The 21,610-nt window shown below is 36.4% G+C and overlaps 4 protein-coding genes across 4 annotated transcripts in view; 2 read left to right on the top strand and 2 right to left on the bottom strand.

Moving 5' to 3' along the window:
* Window positions 1-638: 638 nt before the first annotated feature.
* CBG29109 lies at window positions 639-3,229 on the top strand (the record flags this gene model as incomplete). The annotated part of the gene is made up of 4 exons (XM_002640446.2): window positions 639-922; window positions 964-1,501; window positions 2,252-2,452; window positions 3,029-3,229. 4 exons carry the CDS (start codon window positions 639-641, stop codon window positions 3,227-3,229), a joined length of 1,224 nt encoding a protein of 407 aa, XP_002640492.2.
* A 2,691-nt stretch (window positions 3,230-5,920) lies between these two features.
* Cbr-ndx-4 lies at window positions 5,921-6,384 on the top strand (the record flags this gene model as incomplete). The annotated part of the gene is made up of 2 exons (XM_002640450.1): window positions 5,921-6,151; window positions 6,202-6,384. The coding sequence occupies 2 exons, from the start codon at window positions 5,921-5,923 to the stop codon at window positions 6,382-6,384; spliced, it is 414 nt and encodes a 137-aa protein (XP_002640496.1).
* Window positions 6,385-6,517: 133 nt separating this feature from the next.
* Window positions 6,518-11,951, bottom strand: Cbr-lagr-1 (the record flags this gene model as incomplete). The annotated part of the gene is made up of 7 exons (XM_002640451.1): window positions 6,518-6,670; window positions 7,854-8,169; window positions 8,876-9,062; window positions 9,740-9,902; window positions 10,561-10,652; window positions 10,702-10,801; window positions 11,880-11,951. The coding sequence occupies 7 exons, from the start codon at window positions 11,949-11,951 to the stop codon at window positions 6,518-6,520; spliced, it is 1,083 nt and encodes a 360-aa protein (XP_002640497.1).
* A 5,892-nt stretch (window positions 11,952-17,843) lies between these two features.
* Window positions 17,844-21,610, bottom strand: part of CBG13636 — a gene marked incomplete at both ends in the record, with an annotated part of 4,665 nt that continues 898 nt past the window's right edge. The window contains 4 exons of the mRNA XM_045241293.1: window positions 17,844-17,958; window positions 18,451-18,753; window positions 20,240-20,333; window positions 20,378-20,879. Coding sequence (XP_045095214.1) covers window positions 17,844-17,958; window positions 18,451-18,753; window positions 20,240-20,333; window positions 20,378-20,879 — 1,014 coding nt within the window. The remainder of the gene's footprint in view (window positions 17,959-18,450; window positions 18,754-20,239; window positions 20,334-20,377; window positions 20,880-21,610) is intronic.

The following is a 21,610-nucleotide window of genomic DNA, read 5'->3' on the forward strand; positions in this document are numbered from 1 at the left end:
AATTAGTCTTGAATAGGGGTGGAGTTTTCTTGCATGCCTATGGGCAGGTGTTCTCAGTTTCCACTTTCGTCTCTTTCTCTGTTATCTCCTCTCTGTTCCATGTTAGCTGTGCAGCCATTTTGCTGCGCAGCGACTCAGCCATGATACAACAGTATTTCCCCTACTCTTCCTTCTCTCCAATTTGCCTTGTTTCCTCGTTGTTTACTGTCTATACAATAAAATGTGGGCAAGGAGCGTGGGCTAATGTGACACGCCCCTTTATGAAACGTGTGAGAAAAGAAATTTTTGAACGCGTTTCAAAAGGTTTTTGCACTTTTGAGATAGGAAAAAATGACTTCTGCCTCAATTTCAAACTTTAAAAATTCCCCGAAACTTTGAAAGCTAGAACATTTGAAAATTTCGAAATTTTGATGATCAGAATACTCCGAAATTTTGGGAAATTTGGAATTCGGAATTTTCGACATCCTAAAAATTCCGAGAAGGCTATTCTGAACATCCCCAACAACATAACATGGGAAATAAACACAAAGCACAGAAAAAAATGCAATTTCAAATTCCCTCCAATTTCCGCTAAACCGGGCGCACTACGACACTCCGCTGTGAACGAAAAAAATTCAGATTTTTTTCAGCATTAAAAAATGATTCCCCGGTGTTTAGCCACCCGATTTTATTCAAATTCCGCCCAAAAACCTCGGAAAAAAGTCGATTGTGCAGTCTATGGGTGCGGACTGTCGGCTTCCGGCGCATTGGCCATACCAAAATTGATTCAAAATTCTACAGACGATGTCACAGCGAGTGAAGCAAAGTATCCGAAGAGGATAACGTATTTCAATACAAAAAGTATAAAAAATGTCACTTCGGGCTTCGGATTCTCACTTTTCGCATCGGAAAATCGGCTTTATGGCGCTGGAATTAATAATCGGTGGGTTTTCTTTTTTTACTAGCGAAAATTATCAATTTTAGCTTCCAGATTGGCGGCCAGCTTACAGATCCGTCGAAATTCCAGGATTATTACATTTCCGCGAAGAAAATCAATATTCCAGCCGAAGAGATTCTGGAAATTTCATCGGGACGAGCCCACTCATTAATTCGAACCGAAAAAGGAGTTTTTGCAATTGGAGATAATAATTTTGGACAGTGTGGAAGGGATCCGACGGTTTTAGAGCATATTGTGGGCAGTGATGATTCCCCACTTCAACCTCTGACTCCGCCCACTTCCAACCCAATCGTCTCGATTCATTGCTCTCTAGACACATCATTCATCGTGGATTCTGAAGGAAAAGTGTTCAGTTTCGGACTAGGAGAAGATGGTCAGTGTGGAAATGAGTCTTATGGAATACAATGGAACCCATCGTCAGTGAAGGGAGATTTAGAAGGCGTGCGGATTCAGAAGATCGCCGGAAGTACTGATACGGTGATGGCGTTGAGTGACGAGGGAGAGGCGTTTGTTTGGGGACAGACAGAGTATGGGCAAGCGGTTGGGGCCACGGATCAGATTCAGGTAGGATAAAAGATATGAAAAGTTTATATATTATTCTGGTACGAAAATTGGATCTGGGGAAGAGAGACAACTACAGTAACCCAGAATAGTATTAAAATTGGCAGAAACTGTACAAAAATTGGGTGAATTCGGAAAATAACAGTATTTTTAGGTTACGCCGGTGGCCGTGACCAAAAATTTGGCGAACTTTCGAAAGAAAAATTGATTTTTTCTCCGTTTTTTTTTTTTGCAAAATGTTTAGACCTTTTTAAGTTTTTCAGCGATTTTTGAAGATTCTTTTTTGATTTTTCCGAATTTTTTTAGACTGAAATTTGATGGAAAGGTGTTTGATTACTGTAGATTACTGTAGAAAACTTTGTAGTTTCTAGTTTTCTTCTTGCAAGAAAAATCAATTTTTTATCTGCATATCCTACAGTAGTCAAAAACCGTTCCATCAACTTTCAGACTAAAAAGTTCGGAAAAATCGAAAAAGAATCTTTGAAAATAGCTGAAAAACCTAAAAAGGTCTAAAAATTTTGCCGAAATATCGGAAAAAACCAAATTTGTCTTCCGAAAAATCGCTAAATTTTTTACTGATTTTCGTCGATTTTTTCCATAAAATTTCGGTTTTTTTCGAGAAAATAAATACGGAAAATGAAAGTATTTTTAGGTTACGGTAGTTGTCGTTGTGGGACCTTCGAGAATATTTCTGATCAAAATTTCGCATTTTTCGCCCTAAAATTCTTCATTTCACACTCAATTTCTTTCCAGCTCAACGTATCCCGTCATCTGAATCTCTCCTCAACAATCGGTCCGATTTCATCCATCGCGACGACCCAATCATCAGTGATTGCTCAGAATAAAAATGGAGAAGTGTTCGTTTGGGGTGTTGGAGTGCTCGGAATGGGACCAGAAGCCGAGGTTTTGAAGCGGCCCACTCGAATGGATCAGCCACTTTTTGATGGGAAAAAGGTGCGGGGTTTTAGGTCTCTAAAATCTGCCGAATTTTCAGTTTTGTCAGAAAATTTGGTGTTAAATTGCTAGATGGAGATAGGATTCTTATTATGAGAATTCCGAATAAAATAACTGAAAAGTTCTGAAAAATAGGAAAAAGCAGCAAAAAATGCTGGAGAAATAAACGAAATGTTGGGCCAAAAAGCCTATTCTCCATGCTTGCAAACGGGCCCTGTCATAGCTTCTTTTAGGATCAATATTTCTTTACCAACTAAGTTAGATATGATAGAACTCGACGAGTACTCCAAAATGATATTATTTGGGACTATTTATAATGTCTGAACAAAGCTACAAGCCAAAATGCTGCAAATCCTGGCCGGGCCGTTTGGTCTGTAACTTGGTTCACAGACATGATGCAGTGGCCCAATTAGTATCATTTTGTAGTGCTCGTCGAATTCTATCAAATCTGATTTAGTTGGTCAAGAAACTATGACAAAGCCCATTTTTGGTGATTTCGCAAGTATGCTATTTTCAAGCCAAAAAGTGACATTTTCAAAATTTTAAATTCGAAATCTTCGAACTCCGAGTTTTCAGATCACCTCTGTATCTGCTGGAAACAGCTGTATGTCAGCTACAAATGAATCTGGTCGGCTATTCATCTGGGGAGAAAATCGATATTCGTCTCTTGGCCTGGGACACTCCAAACGACAACTCTTCCCTTATCAACTATTCCTTCCTGGAGACGTTCGCCACGTGGCACTCGGTCCTGATCATTCTCTGTTTTTCGTTAATTAGATTATGCTAATTATGCACCTTTTTTGCACTAATTATCTAATTAGGTTGTAGATTTGCTTGTCTTCTATGTCTTTTTACATAGCTAAAAATACATATTTTCGGGTTTATTTTGTTGATTTTATTATTTTTTTCTTGAAAAAGTCGTATTTAATGTCTTTAGATTCAATGATTCAGAAGCGTTCGGGCCGCTTTTTATATCCTTTTTTTTAAACTTTTAAATTTTAGACGAATTCTCTATTTTTAATTCTAAAATTAGATATTTTTCAATACATGTGACTATTTTTTTTATCAGGTGATAAGCTATATTTATTTATTGACGTTGGTCGAAAATTTGTTTTAGGGTTTTCTTCTAATTTTTGAGAGTTTTTAGCCGGTTTTCAGGCCATTGTGTTCGAAAATTTTGAATCCTTTCGAGTGGATGACTCTGAAAAATCTGGAAATAGGGAAAATTTCAGAGTTTTGCACAAAAATCCAGAAAATTGGTTTTTCTGCGATTTTTTGCCAAATTTTAAAGACTTTTTTCGGGTTTTCAGCTTATTTTCAAAGATTCTTTTTCGTTTTTTCCGATTTTCTTTGTCTGAAATTTGATGGAACGGTGTTTGATTACGGTAGATTACTACAGTACTCTACAAAAGTTTATTTCCACCCTCAGTTTGTACTGAAACACCTATTAGGTCAATGTTGGTGAAAAGGTGTCAACATGAAAAATAAGGGACTCCCTTCAAAACCTACGTACGAAAAACTTGGAGCCATCAACGTGATCCGGAAACGAGAAACCGGAAAAATTCTGAAAATCACGTTTTGGCCGATCCACAAAAGTTTAATTCCACTCTGAAAAAGTGAGATTTTGGAGGTTTTGAAACTCTGCGACCTTTTTTTGAAGGCCTGAATTTGAAGAATTTTAAGATTATGACCCCCATACACAGAGACCATTATACACGGTTACCGATATCCGGATTTCCGGATTCCGGTATTAGGATTTCCGGGTTCAGAATTCCGGATTCCGGTTTTTTTGGGTTCTGGATTATGTTTACTGAATTGTGTGTAGTGGATTTAGAATATGTACAAGGATTCTGTGTTCCGGATTCCGGATGATGGATTCCGGTTTCCGGATTAGCTTTTTGAATGAGTTAAAATGTCCCGAGAAACTGAATTTCAGGTTTTCTTGACAAATAAGCGTTTCAGAAAGTTTCTGGACAGTTGCGAAAGCTTCTGAGGTTCTGAGGGATTCTGAAGGGACCTGGAGTTCTGGGAGATTCTCCAGAATCATGAGAAACGGCCCAGTAGATTGCGTTCTAACTACCACGACCTCCGAAAACAAAAAATAAGATTCTCGTGAAGAAGTTTCACTGATGAAGGCGTGATGGCAAGGACGACAATCTCGTCAGCAGGTCCAATCAAACAGTTTTTGTTTCGAAGAAGATGACCGGATCCGACTATCAACTCATCGTCTCGGAATTTCGTCTTTTTGGAGTAGAAACATGAATTGGAATATCGTCTTCATGCACGTTGGTGTTTTCGGAGGTCGTGGTAGTTAGAACGCAATCTACTGTGCCGTTTCTCATGATCCTGGAGAATCTCCCAGAATTCCAGGTCCCTTCGGAATCCTTCAGAACCTCAGAAGCTTTCGTAACTGCCCAGAAACTTTCTGAAACGCTTATTTGTCAAGAAAACCTGAAATTCAGATTCTCGGGACACTTTAACTCATTCAGAAAGCTAATCCGGAAACCGGAATCCATCATCCGGAATCCGGAACACAGAATCCTTGTACATATACTAAATCCACTACACACAATTCAGTAAACATAATCCAGAACCCAAAAAAACCGGAATCCGGAATTCTGAACCCGGAAATCCTGATTCCGGAATCCGGAAATCCGGATATCTGACATCCGGAATCCGGATATCAGTAACCGTGTATAATGGTCTCTGTGTATGGGGGTCAGAATCTTAAAATTCTTCAAATTCAGGCCTTCAAAAAAAGGTCGCAGAGTTTCAAAACCTCCAAAATCTCACTTTTTCAGAGTGGAATTAAACTTTTGTGGATCGGCCAAAACGTGATTTTCGGAATTTTTCCGGTTTCTCGTTTCCGGATCACGTTGATGGCTCCAAGTTTTTCGTACGTAGGTTTTGAAGGGAGACCCTTATTTTTCATGTTGACACCTTTTCACCAACATTGACCTAAATAGGTGTTTCAGTACAAACTGAGGGTGGAATCAAACTTTTGTGGAGTACTGTATAGAAAAACTCTTGTAGTTTGGAGTTTTTTTTTGCAAGCAAAATCACGTGAAAATTGTGTTTGCAGAATAAAACTACAAAAGGAAATTAGGTTTTCTACAGTAATCAAACACCGTTCCATCAAATTTCAGACTAAAAAGTTCAGAAAAATCAAAATAGAATCTTTGAAAATGGCTGAAAAACCTAAAATGGTCTAGAAATATTGCAAAAAATCGAAGAAAATATAGATTTTTCTTTCGAAAAATTGCAAAAAATCGCTAAATTTTTCACAGATTTTCGCCGATTTTTTCAAAAATTTCGACAAAAATCATTGAAAACCAAAATAAAAAATCCGGAAAATATTAATATTTTTAGGTTACTTAGTTGCCGTTAGTTCCGAAATCGTACCCGAATTATAACGAACTTCCTCTGAAAAAGTTTTCGTCGTTTCTATCGCGAATCCCGTTTTCCAGGATGGTTGTGAAGGCTGCCGGACTGGTGATCTACCGTAAGCTGGCTGGGAAAATCGAATTTCTGCTTCTCCAAGCATCCTACCCACCGTACCACTGGACCCCACCAAAAGGACACGTGGATCCAGGAGAGGATGAGTGGCAAGCGGCGATTCGAGAGACGAAGGAAGAGGCGAATTTGAATAAGGAGCAACTGACGATCCATGAGGATTGTCATGAGACACTTTATTATGAGGTAGAGAGATTATTTTATGGAAGAAATAATGTTTTCTATCGATTTTTTAGGCCAAAGGAAAGCCAAAATCCGTCAAATACTGGCTTGCCCTTCTCAACAATCCAGATGATGTCACGCTGTCTCATGAGCATCAGAACTGGAAGTGGTGTGAGGTTGAGGATGCGATCAAGATTGCCGACTACGCGGAGATGGCACAACTTTTCCGAAAATTCTATAAATATTTGAATGCCTAAATTGTAATTGTTGCCCGTCAGACCTTTATTTATGAAGTATATTTATTTGAAAAGCGATAAAAAATGAACAGCAGAATAATACAGCACAAGAGGAGATTAACAATATACAAACTATTCATAAAAAGTCAATAAATTACACACTCTTCGGCTTCAAATGACACTTTTCGGTGGCCAGCTCGTCGAGTTTCTGCTGATTCAGACCACTAACTGCCGTCGTATCCCACTCTCGATTGTCTTCTGGATCTTCGCCGGTCAGTGCGACACGCCAAATCATTCGGGCGATGAACTGGGAAATCATTATCTATTTGACGAAATTTTAGAATTTTTTGAATAAAACACATTCGAGGGTGGGCGGAGCTTAGGTCCGGTAAAAAATTATTAAAGACGCATGTATTTTTAGTAATTGTTTACTGGCTTTTTTTTCGATTTTTCGAAAAAACGCTAAACATTCGCATGAAAACATGGCAAATTATAGAAAAGTCGATAACATTCGTCGATAAATCGGATTCGATAATTTTCATAGTTTTTATGTGATTTTTTTTGCGACTTGCCGGTTTTTTGTAATAAAAACTTCCATATTTTGGCTTTTTTATCGATTTTTCGATGAATTTTATCGATCTTTTAAAAAGCCTTTTAAAAGCTTTTTAATTTTCTTTTTGCGAAAAATCGCATTAAAACAATGAAAATTGTCGATAAATTGATTAAATTCTCAGAAAAATCGAGAAAAAATAGGCCAGAAAATAATACCGAAAAATAAAGCTCAATTAAAGAATTCGCTGCCGGACCTAAGCTCCGCCCATATTCGAATTTTCAAGGAATTAGACCAAAATAGTAGCTCAATCGCTCTATTTTGCTTTTTTTTTCGTTTAAAAGCAAGGAAAATATTCAAAATTCCGCGAAAAATCGGAAAAAAAATGTTAAAAATTTCAGAAAAAAACTGTAGAAGAAATATGCTAAAAATATGATTTTTCAATTGAAAAAGTATTACAATTCGCGAAAAAAAAAACGAAAATTCCTTATATTCCATGGGACCAAATGCTTTTGTTTAATTTCAGAAAAATATAACTTCTCAAGCTTTTTCAGACGGAACGAAAAGTTTGAAATTCTGAAAAATTAGTTAAATTATTTATTTTTTTTTTGGACTTTCCCAAGCTTCAATTATTGATTGGAAATCTGAAATCTTCAAAAGTTCGATCAATTTTCAAAAGTTTATCTAATTTCATTTATCACTTTATTAGAATGCCCGAAACCGTTTAACTTTGAATCAATATATCTAATTTCCCGTAAAAGATATCAAAAAGCAGTTAACTGATAAAATATTTTTAATATTATGATGAACATTTTATCAGCTGACGACTCTTTGATATCTCTCACAGAAATTGAGATAAATTGGCTCAAAGTTGACGATTCATAAACCCATATCTGCCTTTCTTTCACCCGAACAAAACAACGATTTTTCAAAAACTCACATTAAACCAATAGACATTCATAGCAAAAATAATCAACAACATTGCTCCAAGCAACGGGAAAAATGGTGCATCCTGTGGTCCCAAATAAACGGCTCCGTAGATAGTGGCATACAGTAATTTGCATGTGTACCAATATAAACGGAATATCACCCAAATGATGGCAAACAGGATGAACGCTGCGTTTCCCATTAGGAAGTAGTATTTGTAGTATTGGCCATTGGTTCGTTTTTTGAGATAAAATGAGAGTTTTGTGATTTCCAGAGTGGCATCTGAGTTGTCATGGAGGAATAGAACAAGCACTCCGGGAAGTGTGAAACTGGAAAAAAGATTGAATTGAAGCACTACAGTAATCCTTAACTAACAATCCTGATTTCGAAAAATCCTAGAATTATCAGAATCATAAAATTACAGAATCTCAGAATCCTAGAAATCCAAAATCTCAGAAATTCAAAAACTCAGTCATTCAAAAATTCAAAAATCCAAAAATTCAGACATTCGGGAATTCAAAACTTCGGAAATTCAGAAATTGCATTTTCTAATAGATCCTTCCCTACAGTAATCCTTTTTGATTTTCAAATATTTTTTCTCAAAAAACCTCCGTCGATTTTGAACCTCTATAACTCATTTCCTAAAAAAAGATATCAATAAGTAGTCAACTAATAAAATATTTATCATAATATCAGAAACATTTTATTTGTTGACCACTTTTTGACATCTCTTACAGTAATCTAGATAAACTGCCTTAAAGTTGAGAGGTAGGCCGCCGATCATGTACGCCAGCCGGAATGCGCCGACAAGTCAACTTTGCACCTTCATATCTCATTTCCTAGGGAAGATATCAAAAAGTGGCCAACTGGTGAAATATGTATCATTACATCAAAAATATTTTATCAGTTAACCACTTTTTGATATCTCCTACAGTAACCGAGATAAACTGGCTCAAAATGGACAATCAGAGTGTAGCAACTTTTTAGGGCTTCAATCTTGATCTTTTAAACACGGAAGTTTTGAAATTTACTCACTTATCCACATAAGACAAGAACAACAATCCAAGTGCGACAAAGTGATGAACGAACATCAACCAAGAGTCTTTTCTCCACAAATCCATAAAAAGTGTCGCATAAATCGAATGGATATAAAACGCCGATTGCACAGCATAGATTATTTGAACCTGCCAGTGCATTTTGGGTTTTTGGCCTGATTCCCATTCTGGAACCATTTTTGTTTTTAAGGATATCAAGTCTGACGTTTTTAACGAAGCTAGAAATGGATTTTCAGAGTTTCCGGCTTGAAGCCCACCCAACCAGTCATCGTTATTCTTAATTATCTCGGTTCCTCTAAAAGATATCAAAAAGTGGTAAACTGATTAAATGTTGCTGATATTATGAAAAATGTTTTGATAGTTGACTACTTTTTGATGTCTTCTACAGTAACCTAGATAAATTGCCTTGAATTTAAGAGGTCGGCAGCCGACGGTGTAGTTCAGCCGACAAGCGCCGACTTGCCAACTTTGAGCTCAATTATCTCGGTTCCTATAAGAGCTATCAGAATAATGTTAACTGATAAAATGTTGGTGATATTATGATCAATAATTTATCAGTTGACAAGTTTTTGATATCTTTCACAGGTAAGGAGATATCTAAGCTCAAATTTAACAAATCGGCGCTTGCCGGCTGAGCCACATGATTAGATGCCGATCTCTCAGCTTTGGATCAATTTATCTCGGTTCCTATAGGAGATATTAAAAATCTGTCAACAGACAAAATGTTGGTGGTATTCTGATAAATAATTTATCAGTTGACCACTTTTTGATATCTTTTACAGGAAATGAGATATACGGGCTTGAATTTAACGCTTTGAAAAGGCAAAATGTCAGCAAATCTCACCAATCCACATTGACAGCGGATCCTCGAAAATATCATGCGACTCGACACACATGTGAAAATAAAATGCAAAGATCCAGACGGTTCCATAATAAGTCAATTTCCAGAATGATTCTGGAACCTTGTGTGCAAACCTGGGATAGATATTGTGTTGTTGGGTCCATGACTGAAAATTTTCAGAATATGTCTTTGGCGTTTTTTCTTAATAAATTTCAGGATTTTTATTGAAGAAATTTTTCAAACTACTGTAGCAGATTATGATTTTAAACTTTTTTAAAAAGTACCTAAAAACTGAAATTGTGGAACCTGTCATAGAAAGCCTCCCTAACAGTTTATTTTGACTACTTCTCAATACCTTCTGCAGGAACCAAGATAAATTGGCTCAAAGTTCACATGTCGGTGTTTGCTGGCTGATCGTGATGTCGGCTGCCGACCTCTTAACTTTGACCCTAATTATCTCAGTTACTGTAAGAGATATCAAAAAGTGGCCAACTAGCAACATGTTTCTGATATTATAATAAACATTTTATCAGTTGACAGCTTTTCAATATCACTAACAGGAACCGAGTTAAATTGGCCCAAAGTTGAGAAGTCGGCGCTTTCCAGCTGAACTACTCGACTGTCGACCTCTTAACTTTGGTCCACTTTATCTCACTTCTTTTAAACGATATCAAACATTGGTCAACTGATAAAATGTTTTTGATATCATGATACACATTTTATCAGTTGACAACTTTTTGATAGCTCTTACAGAAACCGGGTCAAAGTTGACTTTTCTATTTTTTCTTCATATCGCTAGCTTATCATTTAATATTGAATAATACCTCTAATCGAATTTGCAAATAATAACGGAAAATTGTGAAGAATGCAGCCAGGATGAGGACAGTGTAAAGTTCGGCATTGGAAAGAGAAATTTCTGAAATTTTGGATTATAAATCTGAAAAAGAGAAAAAAAAGAGGCTTACTTTTGAAATCAGAGATCAATGTTGATGGGAATGAGTAATCGGGTCGGAGACGGGCATATCGACGGACCCAATGCGGAATTGATTCATACACTAGGCCTGCCTGAAATTTGAAAAATTATCATTTAATCTCTCAATTTTTTTTCATTGAAACAGTCTAACTTCTAAAAACTCACACTTTCGGAAAAATTTTTATTTGGAAAAAAAATTTTTTTAGGAAATTAAAAAAAATTTTTTTAGGAAATTAAAAAAAAAAAATTTTTAACAAAAACATGGTTATTATATACTATTCGATGTGAAATTTGAAAATAAATGCAGTTTTTGTTAACCAAAAAACCTGAAAATCAGCTTGAAATAAGTTATAATCAGAAAACCTCAAAATTTTAGCTGAAATTATCCAAAATTTGAGAAAAGTGCTCATTTTCTTGGCTCCTATGCAAGATATCAAAAATGGTCAATTGACATAATGTTTTCGATATTATGATAAACATTTTATGACTTCACGACGTTTCGATATCTTTTACAGTAATCTAGATAAACTGCCTTAAAGTTGAGAGGTAGGCCGCCGATCATGTACGCCAGCCGGAATGCGCCGACAAGTCAACTTTGCACCTTCATATCTCATTTCCTAGGGAAGATATCAAAAAGTGGCCAACTGATAAAATATTTATCATTACATCAAAAACATTTTATCGGTTGACCACTTTTTGATATCTCCTACAGTAACCGAGATAAATTGGCTCAAAATGGACAGTCAGAGTGTAATAACCAAAATCGAGAGTTGTGCCAGTTCAAAACCTCTTATCTCGTCAATTACAAAAATGAAGCACTATTTTTGTTTAGTACACTCTGAAATTTTCAGACAAATTGGACAATTCGGGACCACTAGTCGTAGTCGTTGGAATTTACCTACCGTACCTTCTCAATTAGAAGCCCACCCGAACCATTAACTTTGAACTCAATTATCTCGGTTCCTGTAAAATATATCAATAAAGTTTTCAACTGATAAAATGTAGGTGATATTATGATGAATAATGTATCAGTTGACAAGGTTTTGATATCTTTCACAGGATCCGAGATAATTGAGCTCAAAGTTAACCGTGTGGGTGGGCTTCTATTAGAGGGAATACAGAAATAATTTGTGGTACTGTAAAAATAGTTTAATTTCAACCAAGACTCACAAGTATAAATGGGTTTGCAGTTGAAGTACGGTAGATCGACGGGTGTGTTATATTGAATTCGGGTCCTATCATTTTCGAAATCCTTAAGTTGGCATTCCTTTTTTACCTGAAATTCCTTTTTTTGGAAATTTTTATCAATTGACACCTGTCCCAAACTATTGAAAACATTATTATGTAACAAAAAGTGAAAAAAGATTTTTGTGGGCAAATTGAGGGGAGAGAGAGCAAATATTTGAATGTTAAGGGGAGAGAAAAGAGCAAGAAGAAATGATTTTTCTACAAGAAAAAGGACAAGGGAATAAGAGAAAAGTTGTTGAGCATTGGAGGAAACAGGATGGACTGACGAGAGGACAAATGAAGACTAGACTAATAGGATGAATGAGGAAAACGGGAAGAGGGGGAGAGGGGTAAAAGGGCAAAGGGCAAAGGGTATTTTTGCATTGAAAGAGCAAAACACTTTTAGGGATTGGAATAATTTGCACTTTGAAAAGCTTTTTCAGGTTTCAGGTACAGTACCGGCCACTTTGAGCTCAAATATCTCGGTTCCTTCAAAAGATATCCAAAATTTGTCAACTGATAAAATATTGGTGATATTGTGATGAACACTTTATCAGTTGACATATTTTTGATAACGTTTGAAGAAACCGAAATAATTGAGCTCAAAGTTGACAGTTCGGGTGGTCTTCTATTAAAGAAAATACGGTAGTTTGGTTTAAAAGACTACAAAGTGGTTCGGAATATTTAGATTTGTCTGACAATTTCAAAGTATCTTCCTTATATATAAAACGCTAGACGCGTCTGTTGGTCCCGGTGTCAGTCTGTCCGGTTTTGGGTTTTCAAATGAAAGGTTGGCCGGCACCAAAACCGAACCAGCGGCCTTCCGCTCAATGGCTGCGCACGCACACAGCTGCGCCATGAAGGCTACACCAGGAGAGGGGAGAAATGGCGTAGATGTTTTACAGTGTGATCAAGTTCTATCATATCTAATTTAGTTGGTTTAAAAATATTGTCTCTGAAAGAAACTATGGCGAGGCCCGCCAATATACCGGCAAAGGCCCGGTCGCTAGTATGCGTAAAAGCCCACTCAGACTATCAACCTTGAGGTCAATTACCGTAAAACCTGTATCATACTCCTGTGATACAAAGGCCCTCCGGGGCTACCTTGACAAAATAGAAGGGCCGGCCCTTCTAATACAGGTTTAACGGTATCTCGATTCCCGTGAACGATATCAAAAACAAGTCAACTGACTAAAAATTTTCGTTGATTACCATTTAGTATCTTTTACAGGAAATGAGCTATATGGGCTCAAAGTTGACAGTTTGGACATTACAACTTTGTTGTCTATGTAAAGCGATTTTTAAAACCCCTATTCTAATAACTGAGAGCCCCTCCCCTGTTTTCTTGACCAGGAAAACCCCTTTCCCCGATATATACTACTTAATTTTGTGATTTCCCGGAAATTTTTATGTTTTGTGTCATTTGTGACAAGAGAACACAAAAAATGTTTCTGCTTCTTCTTCCGTGAGCCTTTCTATTTCAAGACACAAACTGAATACAAATAGAACAAGAGGAAAAGGTAGTTCAGTGGTCATTGCTCAGTGGTAACATCCCAAACAGTAACCAAACGGTTTTGGGGTTTTTAGCATCAGGATTTTTAGCTTTAAAATATGTTTCTTATTTTGCATTTTTAAAGGTGGGGGGTCATGAAAAAATAATGTTCTCGAAATTCTGTTTAAATATGCCCCTCGAGGAGTTGAACTTGTCGAGGCGAGTATTGAAGGTGCGGCGCCGCTACCGACTGAGCCATGCGGGCGAAACTGGAGCGGGCGCCTGATTGCATACATAAAGGCGAGGACGACCGCTGTACGCAGAGTGACATTAAGCGTTGTACACCGTTACGGTAGAATGCATACTCTGGCCCCAAAAATCCCCCGTAAAATCTCCTGTCCCCCCACCTTTAAGCAAAAATTTACTAAAATTAATAGTATCAAATTTCAAGTTGGGAAGAGCTCAAGATTTAGTTCAGATACATAACTTTGAGTCAACTTATCTTGGTTCCTGTCAGATATATCAAAAAGTAGTAAACTGCCAAATGTGTCTCATAATGTCAAAAAGTATTTTTTTAGTTGACCACTTTTTCTTATCTCTTACGGAAACCGAGATATATAAGCTCAAAGTGGACAATCGGCGCTTGTCGACTGAGCTACACTGTCGGCTGCCGTTGTCTTAACTTTGAGCTGAATTATCTCGATTCCTGTAAAAGATATCAAAAAGTAATCAACTGACAAAATGTTTTTGAAAATCTGATAAATAATTTATCAGTTGACAAACTTTTGATATCTTTTACAGGAAATATCGGATCAAAGTTGAAAGTCTGAAGGAAGGGGGATTCTATTAGAGTGTATACGGTAATACAGAAAAGCTGAAACTAAAACTAAAACGTCCCGAAATATGTACTTTTTCATAACATGTGCCTATCCCTTCTTACTAGACTAAACAACACAAATGCTCCGCCCCCTGGAGGCATACAAAATGTGCTCATGAATGTTTCATTGGACCCTATTGCTCAGGTTTCCCTTGACAACTATTGTATAGTTTTCTAGACCTCTGAGCTTTTAGTAGTGACCTATTTTTGTTGTTTTTTCAAGAGAAAAACCGGAGAACACACTCTAATAGAAGGCCACCCGAACCGTCAACTTTGAGACTATATATCTCGGTTCATTCGAAAGATACCAAAAAAGTTTCAACTGATAGATTACTTATCATAACACCAGAAACAAATTATTAGTCGACAGATTTACCATATCTTTTATAGGAACCCAGATACGTGAGCTCAAAGCTGGAAGTTCAAGTAAATTGAAGTGATGCCGGACAAACAGATACACAGACAGATTTCTCAAGGCTACAAGAAAGAAATCAATGTTTCATTAGTCAGCTACACGGGGATCCGACATCATTGTCTATTTCATTCAAGTGGCGGTCGGGTTTTTTTCCCAGGGAAACAAAAAAAATGCGTAGTTTGAACCAGAAAATATAGACATCTGGATAAACAGATAAGGGGAAAGACAGCTCTAAAAGAACGCCATCCTACACTTCCACTTTGAGCTCAATTATCTCGGTTCCTATAAGAGATATAAAAAACTTGTCAACTGGTATAATTTTGGTAATATTATGATAAACATTTTATCAATTGACCAAATTTTGATATCTCTTACAGTAACTGAGATAACTACGTTCAAAATGCAAGCAACCGACTCAGCTTCGCGGTTCAATCCGGCGCACTTGGAGCCCAATTATCTCGGTTCCTATAAAAGATATAAAAAATTTGTTAACTGATAAAATTTTAGTGATATTATGACGAACAATTTATCAGTTAACAGATTTTTGATTTCTCTCACAGGAAATGAGATATAAAGATTCCAAGTGGACGAATTTTTAGGGAAAGATATTCGAATATCAAAAGGGTTACTGTAGATAAAAATGACTCGCGGAGAAAAAATTACTGTTGGCAAAAATAATGAAAAGGATCTCCAGAAAACGTCCGAAAAATTGCTCCTCCCATGTTAGACTCTAGTACAACACCAACTTATTAACTAGGTGACAATTGCCATTTCTCCTGCCTAGTCTGAAAAACCAATAAAACGGTAAATCTGGTTTCGTCTCTTTCTCTGCGTCTCCACTTCTTCACAAACTCTCTCTCCGAATGTTTGCTCATTCCAAAAATCAAATAAACTCTTCACCAACTACAATACTCTGACGAATTAATGCTCCCGTACAGACAAGACAGGGGAAGAAGGGGACGGAAATGTTTCAAGTGTACTGTCCGCGTGGAACAAGAAAAAGAGCATGGAGAGGGTGATTAAGGAGGATAATAAGACTAAAAATCAAACGATTAACGAAGAAGAAGAGTTTTGGAATAGTCACGTACCAGCAATGTTAGGACCTGTAATAGAAGTGCGCAATAACTTTGAGCCCATTTACCTCGGTTCCTAAAAGAGCTATCAATGCCCTCCAAACCGTCAATTTTGAGGTCACATATCTCATTTTGTGTGAAAGATGTCAGAAAAAGGTCAACTAATGAAATGCTTATCATAGTATCAGAAACATTTCATCAGTTGACCACTTTTTGCCATCTTCAACAGAAACCGAGATAAATTAGGTCAACGTTAAGAGGTCGGCAGCCGACAAGAGCCCAAGTTGTAAACTTTGAGCCAATTTATCTCGATTCCTGTAAAAGATATCAAGAAGTAATAAACTGGTAAAATGTAGGTGTAGGTGATATTATGATGAACATTTTATCAGTTGACAAGTTTTTGATATCTTTTATAAGAACCGAGATAATTTGTCTTTGAGGTAAGACGACCGCAGCCCCAGTGTAGCTCAGCCAGCGAACGTCGACTTGTACTTTGAGCCTACTTTGAGCCAATTTATCTCGGTTCCTGAAAAATTTATCAAAAAGTGATTAACTGACAAAATGTTTATTATAAAATCAAAATTATTTTGTTAGTTTTTCACTTTTTGATATCTTTTACAATAACCGAGATAAACTGGGTTAACGTTGAGAGGTCGGCAACCGATGGTGTAGTTCAGCCGGCAAGCGTCGACTTGTGAGTTTTGAGCTCACATATCTCGGTTACTGTAGATGATATCAAAAAGTTATAAACTATTAAAATATAGGTGATGTTATGATAAACATTTTATCAGTTGATCACGTTTTGATATCTTACCCAGGAGCCGAGATATATTGGCTGAAAGTTGAGCCTTTCGAGTCTATTCTGTATATTTGGTTGTGAAAACATTATTTTAACTCTGAGATTCCTGGATCATTATATTTTTAGTTAAAAATTGAAAATTCACAATCTTCGATTTTAGAAGTTCAAAATTTTCAAATTTTTTGGTCCGAAAACATGGGTGAAAATTGCAGTTTGGATTTTAAAGATTTTTAGGATGACAGATTTCTAGAATTCAGGATTTTAAAATTCCAAGATTACTGGAATTCTACAAATCATGTTCAAATTTAAGTTAGAGAAAAATGTATTTTTTTTTGGATTTTTAAGATTCTAGGTTTCAAAAATTATTAGAATCTCAGATTTCTGAATTTTGAGATTTAGATATTTTCTTGGAATTCAAAAAATCTAAAATCTCATGATTTAGCCCTAATTTCGGTTTTTTTTGGATTTTTAAGATTCTAGGTTTCAAAAATTATTAGAATCTCCGATTTCTTTAACCCATTGAAATTTCAAAAAACCAAAAAATTGGGGATTCAAAAATTGGAAAAATAAAAAAAAACCAAAAAATTGGGGATTCAAAAATTGGAAAAATTAAAAACGTTTAGATCAAAAAGTCCATTTCTATTGAAATACGAATATTTCAGAAATTTTTCTTAGTTTTTCCGAGCCCAAAAAAAAAATTTAGTTTGAAAAAAATAATTTAAAAAAAATGCTCCAGGCAAAAAATAAAAAAATTGTGCTCAAAAATCAAACCATCCTCTTCCTCAATGCAACCCGCCTACTTTTCCCCCACCCTATTCCATAGTTTGTAGCCTACAAAACTCGCAAAAAGCAGAAGTCTTTCCCTCCTCTTGTTTCTTGAGTTGGTGCTCAGTGAGCACACATATAGAACAATTGAAACATGTATTTTTTCGAGGAAGAAGGAGAAAAAAAATGGATTTCACATTGAGAGGAAAAGAAACTACCGTAAACACTCTAATAGAGCGCCACCCACATTGATATCTTTAACAGGAATGGAGATATATGAGTTCAAAGTTGATGGTTTGGGTGGCGTTCTATTAGAGTGATTACGGTATATTTTGAAAAAAAGAACAACGAAATAAAAACCAGGTCAACAATTGGGATTAAAAAACGGGGAAAGAAGAAAAAGTGGTTATGATAATTAATATTTTTAAGAACAAAGAACAAATAGATTTCTATAATAGTAAAAGAATCGACGAAAAAAAGGAAATTCTAGTCTTCGTCATCCAGGATTATCGCCGCGTCGAAGGCTTTTCTCTTTCGGCTATTGTCGGATGATTCGTCGACGACTACGGTGAAGGTCTCGACACGCTGACCGGGGGCCATTCTGGAAAAAATTCGAAATTTTGAATGTTTTTGAATTTGAAGTATTACGAGAGTTCAGAATTCTGAGATTTTGAAGATTTGAGATTTTGGTATTATAAATTCTAGGCCTCTGAGTTTCTATAACTCGGAAATTCTGCGATTCCGGGCTTTTCAGATTCTAGGTCTAGGTTCTAGGTGTCAAGGATTTTAGAATTTCTTGGTTTTGAGATTCTGTAATTTCGAAAATGGAGGATTTTGAGATTCTATTATTCTAATATTATAATATTCTGAGATTCTAAGATTTTGAAATTCAAAAATTTGGAAATTTCAAGATTCTGAGATTCTGGAATTTTAAGATTTTGAAATTCTGAAAATCTGAGATTTTGTGATTCAAAAATTTTCATATTCTAGATCCCCAAAATCTGAAATTCCGATTTTCTGAAATTTTGAGATTCTGGAATTCCGAAATTCTAAGATACTGAGGTTCTGAAGGATCTCGAATTCTATCCCTTACCCAAACGGAACATCAACCCAATCCTCAGCATCACACAACTCAATCCCCGTCGCTTCGTTTCTCTGCGAAGCCGCCGACACTTCAGAAGACGTGCTGCTCTTCGTACGAGACTTCAGAAGTTGTTGAAGATCGTTGACAGTGTGAATTCCTCCATTTCTAGAAGGCGTCGTTGTGGAATTATTCACTTCTGAAGAAGCACTTTTTGAAGGCGTTGACGTGCCGGGTTTGTCAAATGAGATATCCAGAATTCGATGGACTTGAAGGCGTCGTTTTCGGGAGAGATTCGGGCAGTTTCTCATCACACTGAAAATTTTTTTTTGAAATCTTTAAAGGAGGCCAGACATGAAAATTTTCAAAATTCTAGTTTTTTGATATATTACCTAGTACAGTCAGAAAATAACAATGGACACCAAACCATAACTCCTTGTTACTGTACAAGCAAGAACGCGACCGTTCTTCGAAGCGGCGCCAACTTCTCGTTTCATAATCGTTTTTGCGGCAGCAGACGACAAGCGCCTTGTGTAGTGGGGGGCGCGCTTGGCTATCAGTCGCGCATCGCGGGTTCGATTCCCATCAGTTCGTTTTCGTTTTTCTTTCTGTTTTCATGCGGCGACATCATAGAATGACCGAATAACAAGAAAAAGTAGGGAGTAATTGCCAAACAGTGAAGAAATCTAGTGTATATTGAAAAAAATAAATGCTCGTCACGTAGCGCGCATTGGTCGCAATCGCACGATTTTCCGTTAGAATACATACTCTCGCTCCAAGAAAACTCCGTAGACTTTCGTGTCTGGCCTCCTTTAAAGGTGGGGGGACAGGAGATTTTACGGGGGATTTTTGGGGCCAGAGTATGCATTCTACCGTGACGGTGTACAACGCTAAACGCCACTCTGCGTACAGCTGTCGTCCTCGTCTTTATGTATGCAATCGGGCGACCGCTTTCTCTTTGCCCGTGTAGCTCAGTCGGTAGCGGCGCCGCACCCTCAATCCTCGCCCCACACGTTCAACTCCTCGAGGGGCATATTTAAACGAAATTTCGAGAACAATATTTTTTTCATCTCCCCCCACCTTTAAAGGAGCAAAATTTTAGAGAAACAAAAATGTCGAGAAACATCGCAAAACCTCGAAAATTGCTAATATTTTTGATTCCCACCAAAACTGAAAACTCCGAAAAATTGATTTTTCCCTGATTTTTTGCAAAATTGTTAGCCGTTTTCAGATTTTTCAGCTATTTTTAAAGGTTTTTTTTTCGATTTTTTTTGTCTGAAATTCGATATTACGGTGTTTGATTACTGTAGGTTTCTGTAGAACACTATTTTCCTTTTGTAGTTTTTTGTGCATTTTGACGTGATTGTGTTTGCAGATAAAAGAAACTACAAGAATTTTCTACAGTAATCTACAGTAACCAAACACCGTTCCATCAAATTTCAGACAAAAAATTCCATCAAATTTCAGACAAGCAAGGGCTGAATTTGGTTAAAAAATGGCCTTAACATTAGCATAAAATTGGCTCTTAAATGGCTGAAAATTGGCTAAAAATTAGCCTAAAATTCGCTGAAAATGGCTAAAAATGACTGAAAATAGTCCGAAAATTCCAAAGAAATATCCGAAACTTTTAGGCTGAAAATGGCTGAAAATTAGCTTAAAGTTGGCTTAAATTTGGCGGGAATTCCAAAATGAATTCGAGAATGTTTCAAAAGTTTTTTTTCGCTTTTTCGAATTTTTTAAGAAATTTGTATGAATCTAAATATTTTTCTACACATTTTGAATTGAAAAAAACACATCTTACACATCAATGAATTCCGTATTGAAATGTTTGGCGACAGGCAGCAAATGATCCAGTATTCTGGACCAATCATCAGCAGTCATCACATCTTGGTCAGCTGAAATAAGAAGGACTACTGTACCCTGGACTACAGTTTCTTACAAAAATGCATGACGAGCATTCGAACCCAAGACATGACTTGATCTTTCGACGATTTTTGAATCTTCTGCTCTCGAAGTCTCCACAAGAACGCTATAATGATATCAGAGCTGATTTTCAGACTGAAGACCAAATGTAAAATTGGCTCCCAGAACATTTGAATCGCCTCCGGAATCTGCCATTTCTCATCCGAATTCGTTGGCGGCAACTTCCAATTTTTCCACTGTCCAGGCGTTTGAATCAAGTTGCCATCCTTTACGAAACAATTCAAAAATATGGTCACATCCATCAGAATGTTCTTTTTGATAGCGAATATCTCATCGACTTCACTCAATTCTAGTTCTGTATTCAGATTCGTGTTCTTCTGTCGCCACGTGGAATAGGCACGGATCGATTGGAGATTCTGTTGTTCACGACCTCGTTGATTCGAGAATTCAGATGGAGAGCCTTTTGATGAGATCTCACTGCTCATCGCGATACGAGCGTCGTGTTGCCAGAAATTGTTCTGGAAACAAAAAAAAAATTATAATTTTGAATTGTTCGAGATTTTACAGATTTCTTCTGCAGAAAAATATGAAGAGTGGCATTTTTTGAAAAATCATAAAAATTCAAAATTTCCTAAAAATCTGAAATTTGGAAAAGTTTAAGTTTTTTTTCAAGATTTTTAGTGCAGAAAAGTTGTTTTTTTGAGAGAAAATATCTATTTTTCTTCAGTTTTTTTGCAAAATTTTCAAATCTTTTTAGGGTTTTGAGCCATTTTTGAAGATTCTTCTTCGATTTTTCCGGTTTTTTTTTGTCTGAAATTTGTTGTTCTTCCTGACGAAAGGTTACTGTAGCGAATATTTGTGATATCATAGTAAAAATTTTGTCAGATGACCACTTTTCGACATCTTTTACAGGAAACGAGATTTATGGACACAAAATAAAGAGTGTAACTTTTTTTTGTTGAATAGTAGGTAGACAAGAGAAATTTTCGTTGTGTTAATTCCCCAGAATTTGAATTGTTTATACTATTCCTTACTCATTTATTTCATGTGTCAGAGGTATAAAACCCTTGTTGGAATGAATAAATAAACAAATGAAGATATTTTTGCTACATCTTTATTTACTAGTTGGACACACACTCCCGATCATACAATTGAGTCCTAAGATCCAGCACAGAAGAATTACAATCCGGTCAAATCCTTTCTGTTCGTGAGTTCAAAAATTCAAATGTGTCTCTATCTCTATTCTTAG

Source organism: Caenorhabditis briggsae (assembly GCF_000004555.2).
Source record: "Caenorhabditis briggsae complete genome, chrI, whole genome shotgun sequence".
NCBI lineage: Eukaryota > Metazoa > Nematoda > Chromadorea > Rhabditida > Rhabditidae > Caenorhabditis > Caenorhabditis briggsae.